Source organism: Arvicanthis niloticus, chromosome 1 (genome assembly GCF_011762505.2).
Source record: "Arvicanthis niloticus isolate mArvNil1 chromosome 1, mArvNil1.pat.X, whole genome shotgun sequence".
Lineage (NCBI taxonomy): Eukaryota > Metazoa > Chordata > Mammalia > Rodentia > Muridae > Arvicanthis > Arvicanthis niloticus.
Genome location: NC_047658.1, coordinates 145001752 through 145021899, shown reverse-complemented (window position 1 = coordinate 145021899; position 20148 = coordinate 145001752). Strand labels below are relative to the sequence as shown.

Here is a 20148-nt window from a genome sequence, read left to right as displayed (position 1 = left end):
ATTATTAGAATCAATGGAGATTTAACTTTCTCAGCACTTTCTCCCAGTGCCGTTCCCAGGACCAGTGAGAGAGGCCATGGCAGCATGAACAGTGGTCCTCCAAGTACAGGCTGCTTAACTTTGCATTTAGACTTCTGACCTCAGGAAAGGAATGAACGCTCTCTGGACTAACAGGAATGTTGACAATAGGGCACACAGGCGAATGAAGTAACAAAATGGGTTAAACTACAGGAAGAGTTACAGTAGCTGGGAGTAAATGGTCCATAGTGTTGGCTTCTAGTTAAATTTTGTTATTGTTAAGTTTAAAGAATTACATTTAGGGGCTGGGGCAATGGCTTAGTTGGTAATGTGTTTGCTACACAAGCACAAGAAGAAAACCCAGCTTTGACAACCCTGTCCAGGGACCCAGTAGCGCTGAAGAGGCAGAGACAGCAGAATCCCCTGGGCTCATTGGTCAGTCAGTGAGAGAGTCTGTCTCAAACGGTAACAAAGAATTGAGGACATCTGACATTGCTCTCTGCTGCACCCCCTCCCCATGCACACACAGGCAGGCATACACACAGGTACACTTATGCACACACACATGCATATAAACGTGTGCACACACCTACATATGTAAACACAAACACACACATGGGTTCTGTATTCAGATCACTGCAAATATATAAATATTAGTCCCTCCTAATTATTACTCAGTTTTTCTGCTTCTTGACTTGCTCCCCTGAAGCTAATAATTGCATCGTTATACAACCTGTTTAGTTTTCTGTGAATCTGATAACTGATTCTCAAATCCTCCTAAAGCTCAACAACAACACGTCATCAATAACTTCTCACCTCATTTTAACCCTGGGGAAACCCCCTCCCATCATCCCAGGAAGCCTCTGTTCATGTTTACCTCTGGTCATTTTGTTGCCATTTGCATGAACATCTCAGAATGAGGGGGCAATAAGCTGGCTCAGTAAGTAAAGGGGCTTGCTGCCAAACCTAACAACCTGAGTTCAATCCTGGAACCTACATGGTAGAAGGAGTCAATCAGTTCCTACAAGTTGTCCTCTAACTTCCGTACATGTTCACACATACAAACAAACAAACTTTAAAAAAGAAATCTTAGAACTGCCTCGCCCATCATATTCACAATTCCCCTGCTTCTCATCTGCCTTAAATTCTATTTCCAAATCTGATCCCATGTCCCTCTCTTTCTTGGTTTTTCCTTTATTTTGGTGGAGAACACCCTGCGGTATCTTGCAGGGAAAGACTCATAGGAAGTAAAAGTTATATAGTGCTTTCATGCCTCGTTCCCCTGAAGTTAATAACTGCATCATTTTACTACTTGCTTGATTTTCTGTGAACCTGCTAACTGACTCTCACTGTGGGAGCCCAATACAAAAGCCCAATATTTTCATTTTCTACCAAGCAGCAAGGTTAGGCAAGCAGATTGGGTTGGGGAAGTCCTCTATGCAGGTACGCAGGCCTTTAGACATTTCACTTGTTCACGGGAACCGGCTTCGAGTTGGTCTCTGCTGTGTTTTGTGTACCTAGGTCTGGAATCTTCATTTCTTTCTTTGGACAGTAGGGGCAATAATCACTGCAATAATAAAGTGATGAAATACGTGAGAACTGTTTAGCACATTTTCTACATATGGTAAATGCTCAGGCAAAAGTAATCCTCAGAATTTACCTCCATCAGCATCCTCAGTGCACTCTCCACAGGCGCTTAGACCATGTACAATGCACACAAGGCGCAAGTTACTGCATTAAATGGAAAACTGCATTTTAGGAAATACAGGGGAGAGTGATGCCGATGTGGAAAAGGAGCCAGCGTTCTCACATCACATTCTGTTCTGCTGGCTGAGGTCTTGTTTCAGATGTCTCTTACCCTGGCAAGGGCAGCATGGCTGTTTTCTCTCCTTGCCTTGAGATGAAAACTTCAGGGCTCTCTTATAGCCCAGACTCGCTCCTTCTTGACCTAGCTTTTCTGAGGATACCTAGTCACTTTTTGGAATTATCTTAAATCAAGCTCAGGAAAGAAGAGTGGAGCATCAATTACTGCCTTCAGTTAATATTGACTTCCCAATCTGGGCACCTACAGCATCATGTAAGCCTTATGTCATCAGAGCTAACAGAACATGGGCCAAGGAGATGGGTCAGTGGGTACAGACACTTGCTGCCAAGCCTGATGGCCTGAGTTTGATCCCCAGGACCCACGGGGTGGAAGGAGAGAACTGATTCCACGAGCTGTCCTCTCAGCTCTACACACATATGTACCTCCTTTTAGGAAATACTCAAAATTCCAGGCTTTGTGATACAAATGAAGGCAAATGCAAACATTTTGCAAGAGAGCTTCTTCTTCTATTTGGTCATTTAATATAGTGTATCTGCTTGTTCATACTGTATTTAATATAGTGTATCTGCCTGTTCATACTGTATTTAATATAGTGTATCTGCTTGTTCATACTGTATTTAATATAGTGTATCTGCCTGTTCATACTATATTTAATATAGTGTATCTGCTTGTTCATACTGTATTTAATATAGTGTATCTGCTTGTTCATACTGTATTTAATATAGTGTATCTGCTTGTTCATACTGTATTTAATATAGTGTATCTGCTTGTTCATACTGTATTCCAATTACTACTCTTTTTTTTCCCTCTAAACTTTGGTGATTCTGTGCTAAAAATACTTCCCATTTGGCGAGTTAAATGTCACACCTGTCAAACACCAACATACCAAATGCTGCCTGCAGATCCTTAACCAGGCAAAGCCAAGCGAGCAGCAAACTGGCATGGTGTGCTCCATAGCCTCACCCCGAACATCCCAACAAGTTATTCTACAGGGCTGGCTAAGTCTTCACCGTCTTCCTAACCTCTAAGTTTCTTTTCATCTCCCCTTACCCTGCCCCAAACCCTCTACAGCAGAGAGTTACAGATTTTTTTTTTCCAAATTGGAAGGGACTCTAGGACAGTCTGATACAGTTCAAATATTTTATTTAAGAAGAAGGAGAAGGAGGAGGAGGAGGAGGAGGAGGAGGAGGAGGAGGAGGAGGAGGAGGAGAAGAAGAAGAAGAAGAAGAAGAAGAAGAAGAAGAAGAAGAAGAAGAAGAAGAAGAAGAAGAAGAAGAAGAAGAAGAAGAAGAGAACCTCAAAGCAACTTAAACATCATAATCTGGATGGCACTTCAGTGTGCTCAGAACTTTGGGGAACCTTTCCCAATCATAGGATTGTCACTGTTGGCACACTGCTGTTCCCTGAGATGTGACCAGTTATTCTAGGGATTCCCAAACCCAGACTGTCAACTTTAGAGTCCACTAGAGAACATTTCAAAAGAAAAATGAAGGACAGGAGCCTGGTATGGCTGTCCTCTGAAAGGTTCTGCCAGCACCGAGGACAGATGCAGATACTCACAGCCAGCCACTGGACTGATCCCCAGTGGAAGAGTTAGGGGAAGGACTGGAGGAGTTGAAGGGAATTGCAACCCAATAGGAAGAACAACAATACCAACTAATGGGACACCCTCAGAGCTCCCAGGGACTAAACCACCAACTAAAGAGTACACATGGAGGGTCCATGGCTCCCGATACATATGGAGCAAAGAATGGCTTTATCTGGCATCAGTGGGAAGGGAAGTGCTTGGTCCTGTACAGACTTGTTGCCCCAGTGAAGGGGGATGCTAGAGGGGTGAGGTTGAGGTGGGTGGGTTGGTGGGGGAGCACCCTCTTAGAGGCAGAGGGGAGGAGAGGGTGGGGATGGGGATTGCTGAGGGGAGACCAGGAAGGAGGACAACATTTGAAATGTATTAATAATTAATATAAAAGAAGAAAACAAGGATGATTCTCAAACCAAAAAAATCAATCAATCAATCAAGCAAGCAAGCAAAAGCAAGCAAGCAAGCAAGCAAGCAAGCAAGCAAGCAAGCAAGCAAGCAAAAGCAAGCAAGCAAGCAAGAAAGAAAGAAAGAAAAAGAAAAAGCAAGCAAGCAAGCAAGAAAAGAAAAAAGAAAAGAAAAGGAAAGGAAAATCCCTTTGTCTCATTTTTTTTTTTTTTTTGTTACAGGTCCAGTGTGTATAGGCTGGATCCTAAGAATATATATACTTAGTTATCTTTTGGTACCCTTTTAAGGAAATTTATAAAACTTACGTTTATTTATGTGCATATGGGAGGAGGTACATATGTGTGTAGAGCTTAGCGGACAGCTCGTGGAATCAGTTCTCTCCTTCCACCCCGTGGGTCCTGGGGATCAAACTCAGGCCATCAGGCTTGGCAGCAAGTGTCTGTACCCACTGACCCATCTCCTTGGCCCATGTTCTGTTAGCTCTGATGACATAAGGCTTACATGATGCTGTAGGTGCCCAGATTGGGAAGTCAATATTAACTGAAGGCAGTAATTGATGCTCCACTCTTCTTTCCTGAGCTTGATTTAAGATAATTCCAAAAAGTGACTAGGTATCCTCAGAAAAGCTAGGTCAAGGAGGAGCAAGTCTGGGCTATGAGGGAGCTGGGAAGGTTTGAACCTCAATGTAAGGAGAGAAGACCACGGTGCAGCCTTGCCAGGGAACAAGTCATTGGAAACAGGAGCACAGCCAGACTGGCTTATCTCCCAGGGCTAGATGGCCAGTTAAGCACAGGCTTTGTAACCTCCAAGGGAAGAGATTTTACACACATCAGAGGACATGGCCTGGGCATTCAGGTCTGGAAGTTGAGCTCAAATCTCCTATCGCTAACATTGTTTGGCCTCGCTTGCCCCAGCATTCCCTTTCTATTTATAACAACTCCTTACTTTCTTTCACTCCTGGACATCACTTTTAACTCTCTTTCTGGAAATGACTTTTAACTTACTTTTTGTCTAGTTGATTTTTGTCTTAGTCAGGGTTTCTATTCCTGCACAAACATCATGACCAAGAAGCAAGTTGGGGAAGAAAGGGTTTATTCAGCTTATACTTTCTACACTGCTGTTCATCACCAAAGGAAGTCAGAACTGTGACTCAAGCAGAGCAGGAAGCAGGAGCTGATGTAGAAGCCATGGAGGGATGTTTCTTACTGGCTTGCTTCCTCTGCTTTGCTCAGCTTGCTTTCTTATAGAAACCCAAGACTACCAGCCCAGGGATGGTACCACCCACAATGGGCCCTCCCCCCTTGATCACTAATTGAGAAAATGCGTTTCAGCTGGATCTCATAGAAGCATTTTCTCAACTGAAGCTCCTTTCTCTGTGGTAACTCCAGGTTGTGTCAAGGTGACACATAAAACCAGCCAGTACAATTGACCCCTTGTCAACTTAACACACAAATACATCACTATTAAGCCTCAACCCTTACTTTCTTATTCATCCCCAAGATTTAAATAACTTTAAAAGTCCCACAGTCTTTACAAATTTTTGCATATTAAAATTTCAATCCCTTTAAAATATCCAATCTCTTTTACAATCCAAAGTCTTTTTTACAATTAAAAGTCTCTTAACTGTGGGCTCCACTAAAATACTTTCTTCCTTCAAGAGGGAAAAATATCAGGGCACAGTCACAATCAAAAGCAAAATCAAACTCCAACTGCCCATGTCTGGGAACCACCCAAGATCTTCTGGGCTTCTCTTAAGGGCTTGATCACTTCACCAGCCCTGCTCTTTGTAGCACACACCTTGTCTTCTTAGGTGCTAGCTGCCTGAACTCCACTACTGCTGCTGTTACTGGTGGTCATCTCATGGTACTGACATCTCCAAAACACTGCAACCAGGCTTCACCAATAGCCTCTCATAGGCTCTCTTCATGGTGCCAAGCCTCAACTCCTTTGCATGACCCACTCAGTCCTGAGCCATGAATTGCAACTGAGGCTGCACCTTCACCAATGGCCTTCCATGGCCTCTCACAGTGCCAAGCCTCAGCTGCTCTTCATGTCCCCTTCATGCCTTCAAAACCAGTGTCACCTGGGTGACTCTTACACATCACGTCACTAAGTCCCACTGCAGCATGAGGTACAACCTTGGCTATCTCTGGAACACAGGCTTCTTTGTGTTCTTAAAAAAACACTTCCCAGAAGATTTCACCTCAGTGATACTGGTCTCTTCTTAATTACTATTAATTTCTTAGCTTCAGCTAACCAGCATCAATAGTCGCAGTAATGCAAAGATTTCGATTTAGTAGTTCTGGTATCTTGTTAATCACAGATGATTCTTCAGCCCCAGGTAACCAAAACCACAGGATCTTCACAATCAAAATAGCAACAGCCCTGATAAGAATCTTTAATCTTCCCTCTGAAATTTCACAAGCCAGGCCTCCATCTTCTGCACTGTTCTCAACATTATCTTCTAAGCTCCCACAGATCATCCCACAGAGCTCTTAATATCCCAATGGCTCTCCTAGCTCGACGTTCCAAAGTCCTTCCACAGTCCTCCCCCAAACATGGCCAAGTTGTCACAGGAATACCTCACTCCTGGTACCAATTTGTCTTAGTGAGGGTTTCTATTCCTGCACAAACATCATGACCAAGAAGGAAGTTGGGGAGGAAAGGTAATTATTCAACTTACACTTCCACACTGCTGTTTATCATCAAAGAAAGTCAGGACTGGAACTCAAGCAGGTCAGGAAGCAGGAGCTGATGCAGAGTCATGGAGAGATGTTACTTACTGGCTTGCTTCATCTGCTTTGCTCAGCTTGCTTTCTTATAGAATCCCAAGACTACCAGCCCAGGGATGACACCACCCACAAGGGGCCCTCCCCCCTTGATTACTAATTGAGAAAATGCCTTTCAGCTGGATCTCATGGAAACATTTTCTCAACTGAAGCTCCTTTCTCTGTGATAACTCCAGGTTGTGTCAAGCTGACACACAAAAGCAGCCAGTATAGTTCTCGTCCACAGGGTCTAGGAAAAAGTATTGTGGCCCAAAGTGGCCAGTGGGAGAATTTTACCTTTTAACCGCAATGATTGCCAGGTCTAGCTCTGGACCAAAAAGTCTCATCCCTGAGGTTTTGTTCCAAATACAGAAAGAAAGTGGGTCCTAAGCTTTCTGCTGGGAGCGGCTGACCTGGCAGGACCCATGGCTGGAGCTGCTTGTGAATGTTTCTCTACCATGGAAGAAGGAAGACTTAGGAAGATGCTAACACAGAAGATAGAAGACACAAGGGGCAAGGAATGGCAGAGTTATGGACATGTTATATAGTTATATCGTTCGGGCATTTCTGAAACTAAATACACGTGATGGTTGAATGAGAATGGGGCCCGTAGGCTTATAGGTTTGAATGCTTGCTCCTCGGCTGGTAGAACTGTTTGGGAAGGATTAGGAGGCGTGGCCTTGCTGGAAGAGATACGCTACTAGGGAGAGGCTTTAAGGTTTCAAAAGCTAAAGTGTTCCCAGATGGCTTTCTCTTTTTCTTCATTATGGTTGCTGTCTCAAGATGTAAGGTTGCGGCTACTTCTCAAGCACCAAACCTCCCTGTCTATTGCTGTGCTCCCAACCAGATGGTCATGCACACACTTCTGAAACTATAAGCCCCAATAAACTGTTTCTTCTATAAGTTGTCTTGGTCATGGTATCACCAAAACAGTTCGTGTGACATATCAACTAGCTTAGTTAAGTTTCTGTAATGTAGCCCAGAGGACTTTTTACTGCCTTAGAGATCAGAGATCTCTGCACCCCAAAGATCAGAATCTAGGACAGAGACTTGATCACATGCATTTGGAAAAATCCCAATAATATTTGATATAGACATTAAGTGTGTGGATGGAATTTGAGACTAGGGAATGGGAATCTGCTTTTCCTCACTTCTGCTGGAGACTATCATTTAGGAGACAGCCATAGCCATAGAGCTGGAACACAGTAAACCTCTCCTGAGTTCAATTCTACCCTGTTTTACATACAAATCACAACCTGTCTTCTTAAGAGGTAAAGCACGTGTCACTTCTGAACATAAGTCTGCTCACAGAGACTATGGTAGATTGCTTCATTTTGTCATTTGGGCACATTTGACTTTTACTGGCACAAAAGAGAGACAGAAGTTTGGAGAGTTTATTTTTCACAAAGTGTTCCCTTCATGAGACACCATTGGCCACACTGGAACAAAAGCAAGTTATACAAAAATAGACGTTAATTTCCCAGAGGCAAAGTCCCTTCATGTCAATCACAGTCCTGCTGTCTTCTGTGTTGGAACACAAGAATACATGTCTGTCCTCTCCTCAGTAAGTCTAGGTGACTGTGATGGCAGAACCTTCTGGGTTTTTGTTTCATCCCCTCTTCTAGAAGCCCACACATATCCTCAGCAGTCACTGATATGGACAAGCACATCAAGAGGCCTCCCACTTACCCTCTGGATTGAAGCTCCTGTACAGCAGGGTGTCGTGGGTCAGTTGCCCAGTACCAACCTCGAAAGCAAACAGAAACAGTCCAATGCATGCCCCAATCAGATCTGTTAGCTGTATGGAACATGAACCTATTAAAAATGCCACCTCACACGCATCTCTCTCTTTCTCTCTCTCTGTCTCTCTCTGTCTCTCTCTCTCTCTCTCTCTCTCTCTCTCTCTCTGTCTCTCTCTCTGTGTCTCTCTGTGTCTCTCTGTGTCTCTGTCTCTGTCTCTGTCTCTCTCTCTCTCTCTCTCTCACACACACACACACACTCAAAAAAGAAAAGGGGCAGGGAGATGGTTCAGTGGCTAAAGGTGCCTGCTGCCAAGCCTGATGACCTGAGTTTGATTTCCAGGACCCACATGGTTAAAAGAGACTAAACAACACACACACACACACACACACACACACAGAGAGAGAGAGAGAGAGAGAGAGAGAGAGAGGAGACAGAGACAGACAGAGACAGAGACAGATTCAGAGAGGCAGAGAGATACAGAGAGAAGTAAAATGTGAAAATGTTTAAAATAAATAAAAATACTTAAACTGAATAGACTATCTAGTAGGATAGTTAAGAAGCTTAGGTTTAATATTGCCATTATCCCCTATAATTATCATTATTCACATTTTATAGAACATTAACAAACTTGTCTATAATCATAAAACTAGTTTAAAAAAAGCCACATTGAGATATAAACCCAGGTTTGCCTTATTGTAAAACGTGTGTCATCACTGTCTATTGCCTCAGAGAGAATAATACTGGGAGGGGCAAGAGGATTGGCCTATAGCTCAAAGAGCCCCTGGAAGACATGGTTACCATCTCTGTCAGACTCTGAGAGAACTTACTTCTGCCATACTTCCCCATGTTTTGCATTTAGGCTTTTATAAGTTAGCTCGGCAGCTTTGTAAATCCTTCAAGGATACTCATGACTTTTGCTCAGTTTGTTTTCTTTGTATTATCTATCACGGTGTGCTGCACACAGTAGGTGTTTAATAAACAACGCTTAATAAAATTGAACTTGTTGTATTCATAAGTCTGAAACTTACCAGTGTGCTACTAGGAACATTTCAGATCCTGAGTGTGTTTGTGTGTTTGGCAGATTACAGAGTTCTGAATTTTTTGATTTAGGATTTTGTCCCCCGGCAGTTCCTGGAATGTTACCAGTGAGATACCATCCAAGCGGATCTTTCTTTGTTTTTTAACCAACTAAATGGCCTTGAACAAGTTATCTAGCCTTCCTAAATGCCTTTTCATCTGTGAAACAATGCCATAATCTTTGAACCACAGAGGAAGGGATGATGATTTAGAAAAAGCACTTAATATAGTAGCTGGCTCAGAGTCTGTACCCAGTAAGCATCACCTGTTATGTTAAAAATATTAAAGGATGCATCCTATGATACAGGATATTTATAACTGTCAAGCATATATGGCTATACAGGGTAAAGGAAATGAAGGAGACAGGGTCCCAATGTCTGAGGCACAGTTTTGCTGAGGCTGACTTTTAGATGCTCAGCTCGGGAGGAAGCTCCTTGGGTACATTTGACCAGTTGGCTGTGGGTTTACGTTTCTCTCCGGACTGACTATGTCGAAGGATTTAGACATTTTGAAAGCACTGCTGTCACCTTTTCTGCCCCTTTGCTCTTGAGTCTTGGGTACTCCACAGGCAGGAGTCTCTGTGGGATGAGAACGAATTGGAAGATATGAGGCTGCTCCATAATCGATCAAACAGGGATGCCAAAGCAGCGGGGCTTTAGCTGTTTCATTTCTGCCCGTCTTACCGACCCTCTACTAGGTAGCAACCACTGTTTTTGGAGCTTAAGCTTCAGGTAGAATGATATTAAAAAAAAAAAAAAAAAAAAAGGCCTGAAGCTAGGATTCAATCTTGACCCTCAAGGATGTGACGTCAGCTCGAAAAGATGGCTATATCAACAACTAACCACCTGCAAGGCAGGCTGAATTATGACCCTTGCTCCTGGTAAAACCAATGGGCTGGCAAGGGTGGAAGAGGGAGCCATCACATGTAATGGTAATAGGTTAGATATGGAGAAAGATTCCAAAATGTGGAAAAGGAGGGGGGGAGAGGTTATAGGTGAGCAAGCGACCTGAGCAGAGAATCGCGTAGTGCCTGGGGGATGGGGGATGGGAAATTGCTACAGGAACTACAAGTGTGGGCAACATGGAGAGCGTTGGGGTAGGAGGGAGGACAAGGGTCATTTTTGAATTTCACAACGATGGCATCTCTAAAAGGCTGAATGTTGTAGGCACCAGTCATATTAAAATGCCTTCACTCTAGCCATTAGGATTGACGTATTACAGTAACAGCGGAGCTCAGTGAGCCGAGCTGTAGTTTGCTAGTGCAGGGTTCCTACAGATGAGCTCACAGAACCAATGCCAGGCAGGACTCAGAGTTAAGGCAAGAGTTGAGACTCAGTCTGAGGTGAGGTAACAAAATCTGGGGCAGATTTGTGCCACAACCATAAGGATACAATCATTACCCCAGCAATTTAGATTAGTTTTAGTTGTAAAAATTACTGATTTACAATATTATCAGAAATCTATGGGTCCAAAATACATCATGAATCTTTTCATTTCCATGGTCCAAGAAGTTCTGATACATTGGAATTCTGTTTTAAACGTTGAGAAGTCCTGTTCTGGTTGGAAAAGTAATTTTTAAATTTATTTGACAAGAGGAGTCAGTGAACTCGAAGACAGAGTGAGAGAAGTGATGTTGTTTGAACTGCAGAGAAATAGTGAACTATCTAGTACTTCCCTCAGATCTCCAGCAGAAAGACTCTAACCTGCACATTCTTGGTTGGGCGCCAGAGTCCAACTCCGGCAGGGTTCAGGTCCCAAAGAGGAGATATGGAGTCAGCAAGGAAAGGAGACTCACATAATCTGAGAGTGGATCAGGAGAGCTGGTTTATTGGAGGCGCCACACCTTTTGTACTCTGTATTTGCATAGTAGCTCAATCACAGGTAATGTTGAAAGTGGACTTAATAACTCCAAGAGATGTATGATCTTCTCACAGATTGTTAGGTTCAGTAAGATTCTAAGTCCCTATTGCTCTCTGAGGTTCAGCAGCCCTTTACATTTTTACCTGCAGGCTCTCAGCCTTTGTAGTCAGGAGATCCCAGACACTGAGTCCTGAGAAACAAACCCATATGAGGAATTTTCATTCCTCAAGGGACAGTGTTTGCACCGTGGAGCACACCAAACATTGAGCTGTTTCCTACTTGCATTTGTTCCTATGCTCCTTAGTCTTACAATATGGGCCTGTTCTCCTTATTCTCTCCCCAAAGGGAAGTTCCTGGTATCTCACTCTTCTTTCATTATGCAGTACCATCCTACTTCCTTCAGTGGATGCTCCTGTATATGGTAGTGGGGGATCAAGCCAGTCTAACTTCATAACAGGATCTGCTCCTTGTAGTGTACCAATCATCCTGTAAGTCACACACAGGAGAATCGGTTGTGCACACTCTCCTATACTCTGAAACTGAACTCTTGCCCTCAACTGCCGAGGCCTCAGACTCTGGGTCTCCATTGTTTCTCTCAATTGTGTGCGTTCATCCTTGGGAATTGGTGTCTAGAAGTTCCTGGAACCATCTTTCAGTTAACAAATCTTTAACGTCTCTGCTCTTGGTGCCGAGGGGCACAATGTGGGCTCTTGTGTGGGAGTAGGCAGAGCGGTTTCATGGTGCAGAGACCTTCCCCCAAAGAATTACTTTGTTTAGAGAGATTGCCATTGTATACTTTTACGCCTTCTACCAAAGCTCATAGAAAATTCTGCAAAGGAAAAAAGCATAAGAAAAATACCATAACACACAGTAACAATCATCAAAGATGAAGGTAAAAGGATGCTGGAGAATTGTGGTCCTCAATCTTGATATGATGGAACTTTGTCAAGCGGCAGGGGTCACCATGTAGTCTACACCAGTGGAGGATAGTTTATAAAAAATGTAGAAATCTCTCAAAAAGTGTGTGTGTACACGTATATGTGTGTGTGCACGCATGTGTACGTGTGTGTGGGTGCCTCTGTGTGTGTTTATGGGAATTGGATGTTATAGAAGTATCTCAGATAATTGGGCAGAAAGCACAACCAGATCTCTTGAGATGTGGAGCAGGAGACCAACACGGACTAGGCAGCTGCCCCCCTCCTGCTCCTTTCTCTTCCTTCTCCCTCTCTCTCCCCTCTGAGGTGGATGCACTGAACTGCCACGATGCCGGTTCAGGAATACAGGACTTTTTGTCAAGGAGGCTCCGATGGTTGGTATCTTTGCAGATGGCTTTGGCTAAGCAATAGCCTGGCCCGAGCCCATGCTTCCTTCCAGGAATAGCTTTCTTCCATATCCAAGGAGATTGTATATCTATAAAAGTGAGTTCTCTTGCTCCAGCTTCGGACAGCTGAAAAGAGACATTTCAGTTCCAGAGCTCGAGACAGAGCTGTCAGAGGCTTTTGTTAGCATCATCCTGTCTCTCCACCTGGTCCTGCTTCTCTTCCCCTCCTTCCCAGATGTTGACTTCACGAATACTCCTCAAAAAATGCTCCCCCAGCAGTTTTACACAGTCTGGTTATCACCCTGGCATACCATGCCTCCTCAGGTCTCTGACACTGCTCCTCCCTGCCTAATTTTTTTTTTCCTTTGTGTCCTCCCCTCTCTCCCTCTCCCCCTCCCCCTCCCCCTCCCCTCCCCCTCCCCCTCCCCCTCCCCTCCCCCTTCTTTGCTCTTTCCCACACACTGTGCATCGTCTCACTTCCACTTCTAACTCTTTCAACCAGGATCCTGGTGCATGGGCTATGACAACCATTCAGACATGGTGGCTTCAGCGCCTTGGTCACAGTATCGTGGTGGTATAGGCTCCTGGTACTCCACCCAGACTCCCATTCCCAGTTCACACACTCATTCCACAGCAACTGGGATCAATGATCATTGACAGCTATGTGTACCATTCTCCAGAGGACTATCCTTAGTGGAATGAAACCTCTTCTAAACTTGCCCAGAAATGATACTTTGCACTCTTGGGCTAGTGGTACAATTCATGCTCTTGAGTCCCCATGGGATGAGTCGCCAATGGGATAAGGCTGAGGCCAGGCATTTATCTATCTTTACCCAACATCCTCTCCTATCCTCTGTTGCTCCTCACTTCCTCAGCAACTTCTCTGATTCTAGAAACCCCAATTTAAGAGTATCACCTTGCAAATCTGGTGTCTGTTAAAAGCCCTAGCCTCTGTGGTCCTCGCTCCAAATATTCAAGGGAGATAATTGACTTGGGGTGCACCCAGACCCAGTCATCTGTGGCCAGAGAGGACTAGAGTTGAACCTTAGTAGGGTCTTAAATTATTTTCTCTGTCTCCCCAATCTTTTCTTGCCCTGTCAACAGTCCCACACATAAGTTGGAGAGTGAAAAATTGAAAGACACCTTATGACAGAAGGTACACAGTTCTGGATGACAGTCTGAATTCAACCAGCTCACCTCCCAGCTCCATGTTTCAGGCTTTAAGGTAAATTACTAACTCCGCATGGTCAGCAGATTGTGGGTGCACGGTCTCTGCATTCGAGAACAACGCTTGGTATAAGGTAAGAACACCAAAATGGCATTGAGAAAAGTAGCTATCCTTCAAAAGGTAGAGTGGGATCCAAAAGTGCATAATGTGCTGGGTGGGGGGTGGGGGATGGGGGTGGGTGGGAGGGTGGAGGCTACCAGGTAAGTGTTGTATGGAGAGTGTTCACACAGGCCATTCTGCTCACACGTGCTTCATTTACCCTCTGATGATTGCAGACGTATAAACAAATCACCCCCAAACATATCCATTTAAAACAACCACTTTATTATTCTCAGAGAGTCCAGGCCACGAATTTGGGCAGGGATATTGTGGATGGCTTGCTGCTCTTTAATGGCTGCCCTTTAGGTAGGAAGGTCTGATGTCTGGTAGGAACTTGACCACAGGGTCTGGAGCTGTAGGCTTCTCAGAACTGGTGGTTGATGGTGGCCGTTGGCTGTAACACCAGCTGGGCCTGTGGGGTTTGGTTTTCAACAAAGAACAATGGCCTCTGGTTAGTAAGACTTCTTATGCAGATGTTCTGGGCTCTGCAGGCAAGTGTCCCAATTTGCAAGGCAAGAAAGAGTTCATGGTTTTTATGACTTAGCATGGAAGGCAAACTATCACTTTCACCAAATTCAATTTACTAAAAGCAAGTCACCAACCATTCAGGTGATTCTACCTCTTAATGAATCTGGGAAGGGGTCTCACAGGCACCAGGGTTTCGAGGTGTGGTAGGGGCTATATTTGGGAAATACCAGCTGCCATTCACGGGTTTTCTCGTTTACTCTTCTTCTCCTCGGAAGTAGGCCTTATTATCCATCTTTACAAATGAAGAAGTGGGCTCAGGTGGGTTAAGTACCTTGCCTGTTGCAAAGCCTGTGCGTGGCAGAGCTGGATTTCAACCCAGACTGTACAAGGCAGGCTTCCTCCAGCAGCATATGGTGTTGTCTATTAGAACAAAGGAAAAGGCGTTCCAAGGCCAGTGAAGGATCAGGAGTTAAGCTTTTCTCCTCCCTATAGCTCTAAAGCCAGATCTAATGTCTTTTCTATATGAATAATAAAACTCTGTCTTTGTGCATGATGACCCAGGGTGTTGCTTCTTTGGAGACTGATTATTATGGAGACCCCTGATGCTTCAGGCTACCAGACTTATCTTGAGCAAAGGGTACTGCTATCTGCCTACCTCCATTCAGTGAGAACATAGCTAGCTCAAAAGCCCCTCATAAAGGCAGCACACGCAATCAGTTTGTGCCAGTAATGTCTTCCCTACACACCTCCTTTTTCATCTTCCCTTTAAGTCAAACAAAGAGCACAGCTTCCCCAGAGTTTCTCCGATTATTCCCAGATAATAAAAATCTAGAATTTTCAGATGATTCTTCGCACTCATTGCTTAATCTATAGATGTTTTTGTATATTCAGCCTGCTGCCATTCTTTTTCCAAGACTACAGAGGGCACCCCCCTCCTGTATTAATTACCTACAACCACACCATATTCTAAACAGGTACCCAATAAGTATTTGGTAGGTCAGAAGAACCTGTGGGGTTTATTATAAGAGAAAGAATCATTCATTTCCCTCCCCCAAACTCTTTTGTTTTATGCTGGGATTAAACTCGGGGCTTCACACATGCCACGTGATTACTTTCCCATGAAACTATATCCTCAGGCTTTGAAAAACAATTTTGGAGAGCCTACTATGTACATAACAGGCATTGTGCTAGCTACTCATGACTCAAGTGATCTGGAAGCAGGAATCTAGAAAATCAAACATGAGCCCCGTAGGCACTGTGTGGCAGGTCAGTTACAGCAGATCCAGTGTCTAGAAGCAAAATGTCCTCCACCAGATACAGAGGCCTCCAGAGCCAGCATGTTGAAGGAAGGCAAGTGTTCTACATAACTTACAATCTACCTGCTGCCAGGTGACTCTAGAGTTAGATATTTTAAAAGTCCCAGATCAGGGGCTAGTCAATCCTAAATCTTACATTTCTTCTATAAAATGGCTGAGTGGTATTTAGCCCAGGCTATCAGGTAAGACAGGATGGTCTTCCTTCTCATTACAGGTTAGCCTTAACATAAAAGACAAACTCTCTCCCTCTCATTGAAGGGTGTTACCCTGTCACCTTTAAATGTCCCTAAAAGTGGTGACTTCTGAGTGTTCAAAATCCACTGAACAAACCCAGATAGACATGTTTGTAAATTATGGGAAATTATTTTCATTTGTTATCTTTACTCAATATCCATACCATAAACCCTCGATCCAAATATAATCCTAGTGTAAAAAACTATTTCCTCAGCATACAGTCAGCAAGAATCAAACAGCTCTTGTAAATAATTACCTTTGGGATATGAAAGAAAATGTAAACATTTTATTTGGCAGTTGTTTCTGAACACGTGAATAAATAAATGGAAAAGTACATATGAATATTTCTCTTCGGAGTAACAGGTACCATTAAACGCTTATTTACACATCTTCACTGCAAAGAACAGTTACATAGTGAAACTTTGTCTTATAAAAGGTAACTTCCCACACCACTGGACTGGACAGTTAAGGATGGTGATACTGGTAGTATTGGCTTTAGCAGTCTCAATGTTGAAAGGTATTCATCTGCAAGTGTGATAAAGAAGAGTCATCATGCATTGAGTTCATCCAGGTCACGCACTGTAGAAAGTTTCCGATGGCAGCCATGGAATTTGGTGTCTCATGCGCTTAAGTCAACTATGACATGTTTGTAAATCTGTGTGTTTCCCTTAAAACTGGAAGCAAAGAGAAAATTACGCTTATTAATGGACACATGGGTGAATGATCTGGGTGCCTGAACATTTAATTCCTGAAACTTCACAAATTTGGCTTTCTCTGCATCCCAGTTATACACTTGAGTAAAGGAGTAATCGCTTCCAAGAATTGCATATTGGTAATTATTTATCTGAAGAGGCTGGAACACCATGGATCCTCGAGATGGCATCCTCTGAATGTCCTGGAAGGAGGAGCCGCCCCACTTCATGACTTTAGAGTCGCCAATGAATCTGGTCAAGCAAATGTATACATCACCTTTCACAGAGAAATGCTTCACAGCGTACACATCCTCCATGTTGGGAATGTCAGTTTGGTTAGTGAATAATTGTGTTGCTTTGCTCCACTGGTAAATAACAGGGCGTTGAGAACTACTGGACAGGATTAAATGAGGTGTTCTGAGGGTCAATGGTGGTCTGGCTATTTCTAGGTATTCCACATCAGTATCCCTGTACCAGGCATGTAAGGATTGATGAGAGTAGAATCCGTTTCCATTCCATTTGTAAATGGTAGTAAACCCAGCTTTGGAACTGTCAGCAACAACAAAGTACCAGTTGTCTTCAATCTTGAATGTTTCGATGTCATTGGGTTTTCGGATTTTGAGAACTTCAATATCTTGGATTTTTATGAATTTGTTTGCAAAACCATCACGCTTATAGATATGAGAGCCACCAAACAGCTGGGCCACAATGACATAGAGCTGAGTGTCAATGACTATGGGCTTGCACACCACAGTGGACGTGCCTGAGGAAAAACAAATGAGATGTTAGATGTGTGGGCACCCTCTTTGGAACATGTAAACCAGTGGTTCTCAGCCTCTGGATCATTAAAGGGAGAGCAAACAAACCTTTCACAGGGGTCGCCTAAGACCATCGGAAAACACAGATATTTACATTTTGATTCATAGCAATAGCAAAATTACAGTTATGAAGTAACAAAGAAACTAATTTTATGTCTAGGGGGTCACACAACATGAGGAAACGTATCAAAAGATCACAACACCAGGAAGGTTGAGAACCACTGATGTAAATGCACAGGCTGGAGTTGGAAACTTCTACAGAAATCAGCCTAAAATGAGAGATTCCCTTGGGTCATAGGCAGGACCAAGCTCTAAGGCTAAAGCAGCAGTGCCCTCAGGTTCTGGGCTTTTACACCCATGGGGCCTTGTTATGAACAATGACGTTGTCAGTTACATCCAATGACCAGAAAACTCTTTCCTCTCACTCCTTGCAGAGAGTCTTGTTTTCCTTGACATAACTGATTCCATTTCTCCCATTGTAATTAAAAATTGCCATTCATGAACATATGCTTTATCAAAATATTACATTATTCCAATAACCTTGAGATAAATGCTATCTTCCCTTTTATATCTTTGTGTGTGCATGCTCGAGCACTCATGTGCACACATGCATGTGTGTGTGTGTGTGTGTGTGTGTGTGTGTATGTATGTATGTATCTGTTTGTTTTCTGAGACTGAGTTTTGCTATGTTGTGTCCAGGCTGGGATATCTCAGACTCACATATCTCTGCCTTCCTTCTCCCAAATGCTCAGAGTAAATGTGTGCACCACCATGTCTGCTCATCTTTCTTTTTCTAGATGATCAAACTCCTCTGGACTCAGAGGGGTTAAGTTCTGCTACCAAAAGACAGAGCTGTGATTCCAACATGGGCCAATCAGAGTCTTTGGCTTATTTATTTATTTATTTATTTAGTCAAGGTCTTGTTTTGAATCCTTGGTTGGCCTGAGAGTATTTCCTGTAAGGACCAGGTTGACCAGCTTTAGGACACTGGCTATAGGATAAAAATAAAAAGGCAGAGGAACCCTTGTGACAAAGGGAAAGAGGAAGAGGGCACTGCTCCTTGAAGATATTTAGGGGAAACCTAAGATAAAAATAAAGGGTCTGCCAGTGGCCTATGCTGGTGTCTGTTAGCTAAGAGTATGACATTTATGAATACAGTGTTAACTCCTAGAAGGAGTTTAACACTTGAAACGCCAAAGACCTACAGAGCAAATCTTTCTTTTCTGACTCTAACTCTAGGGTACTGAGTCTCACAGGAAATCTTTCTACTATTCTGTGTGTGCCGCCCATGTGCACATGTGTGCATGTGTGTGTGTGTGTACATGTGCACACAGATCCATGTGTGTGCACGGATACATGTGTGTATGAATTCACATGGAGCTCAGAGGTCAACTTCAGATGTTATTCCTCAATCGCTGCCATCTTGGTTTTGGAAGTAGGGTCTCTCACTGGGACATAGAGCTCCCTGATTAAGATAAGTTGACTAGCTTATAGTCACAGGAATCCTTCTGTCTCTGCCTCTTCAATGCTGGGATTACAGGTGCACATTACCATTCCCCCACCCCCTTTTTAAAAATGTGTTTTGGGGATTAGACTCAGATTCTCACACTGAAATAACAAACATGTTACCAACTAACCTATCTCTCTAGCCCCTACTTGGGACTTCTTTGAGAACTAAAGTTACTGTATAACCTACAGAGGATGACAACTTCTCTGGGGTCAGTTTTCTTTTCTACACAATAAGGGTTAGAATGTGTTAGGGAGGCCATCAGATTTCATCTCTGGTGCCATATTGACTGACCGAGTGATCATGACTGCTTAGTGAGCTTGTGTTGAGAAGAATTTGTTGGCTACATATGTATTCTGCAAGAAAGGATGTCACAGGCAGGCAGTGATGCCTGTCCATGGTGGAGAGACTAGCGACCATATCATGTTTTATTTGTGATCTGCATGGTTTAAATATGTGCGAATCGCCAGACTTGCATTGAAATGTAACCCTCAGTGGGACACTATGAAGACCTGAAACCTCTACGAAGTGATTAAATCACAGCCATGGAGTCCTCATAAAAGGGCTTGAGAGAGTTGTTTTAATGTTTTAGCCCTTCCCGTTGCCCTGTGCACCCATAGAAAAGAGGCTATCTTTGAAGCAAAAGGCAAATTCTCACAAGACCCTGAATATGTTGCACTTCCCAGCTCCCAGATCTATGAGAAATACATTTCTCATGTTTATAAAGAACCCAGCCAGAGGCACTTCATTACAGAAATAGGAACAGACTAAACAATCATCTAAACCAAGCCTTCTGAAAATCTACAAGCAGCAGACTCATCCATTTCATGTTCTAGTCTACAGTGTCTTCCAGTGTAAGCTGAACGTGGCACCACGTGCATGTAATCCTAATGCTTGGGCTGAAGCAGGAGGATTGTGGGTTCAAGGCCAGCCTTGATGACACAGCAAGATCCTGAAACAAACAGTGTCATGTGCACACATCAGAAGACCTCAGGTTAGACAGCATAGAACCTGGCTGCTACACATTGGAAAATCCAGGAAGAGAAACATGACTTTCCTTGAATAAAGGACTATTTGGATATCTGATAATGGATGGGCTCAATAACCACTGGCAAAATCTAATTGATAATTATAACCGTATAATTGTACTTTGTCTAGTGCTAAGTCTTTTAAGTACAGAGTCTCGA

The 20148-nt window shown here is 43.4% G+C and overlaps 1 protein-coding gene and 1 long non-coding RNA gene across 2 annotated transcripts in view; one reads left to right on the top strand and one right to left on the bottom strand.

The window, feature by feature from the left end:
* LOC143436146 (uncharacterized) overlaps nucleotides 1–20148 on the top strand; it is an 87672-nt gene that overhangs the window by 46477 nt on the left and 21047 nt on the right. The window contains exon 3 of the long non-coding RNA XR_013106348.1: nucleotides 13704–13900. This is a non-coding gene — a long non-coding RNA (uncharacterized LOC143436146). The remainder of the gene's footprint in view (nucleotides 1–13703; nucleotides 13901–20148) is intronic.
* Lgi1 (leucine rich glioma inactivated 1) overlaps nucleotides 14133–20148 on the bottom strand; it is a 45006-nt gene continuing 38990 nt past the window's right edge. Inside the window, exon 8 of the mRNA XM_034489221.2 lies at nucleotides 14133–17399. Coding sequence (XP_034345112.1) covers nucleotides 16564–17399 — 836 coding nt within the window. The 3' untranslated portion in view covers nucleotides 14133–16563. The remainder of the gene's footprint in view (nucleotides 17400–20148) is intronic.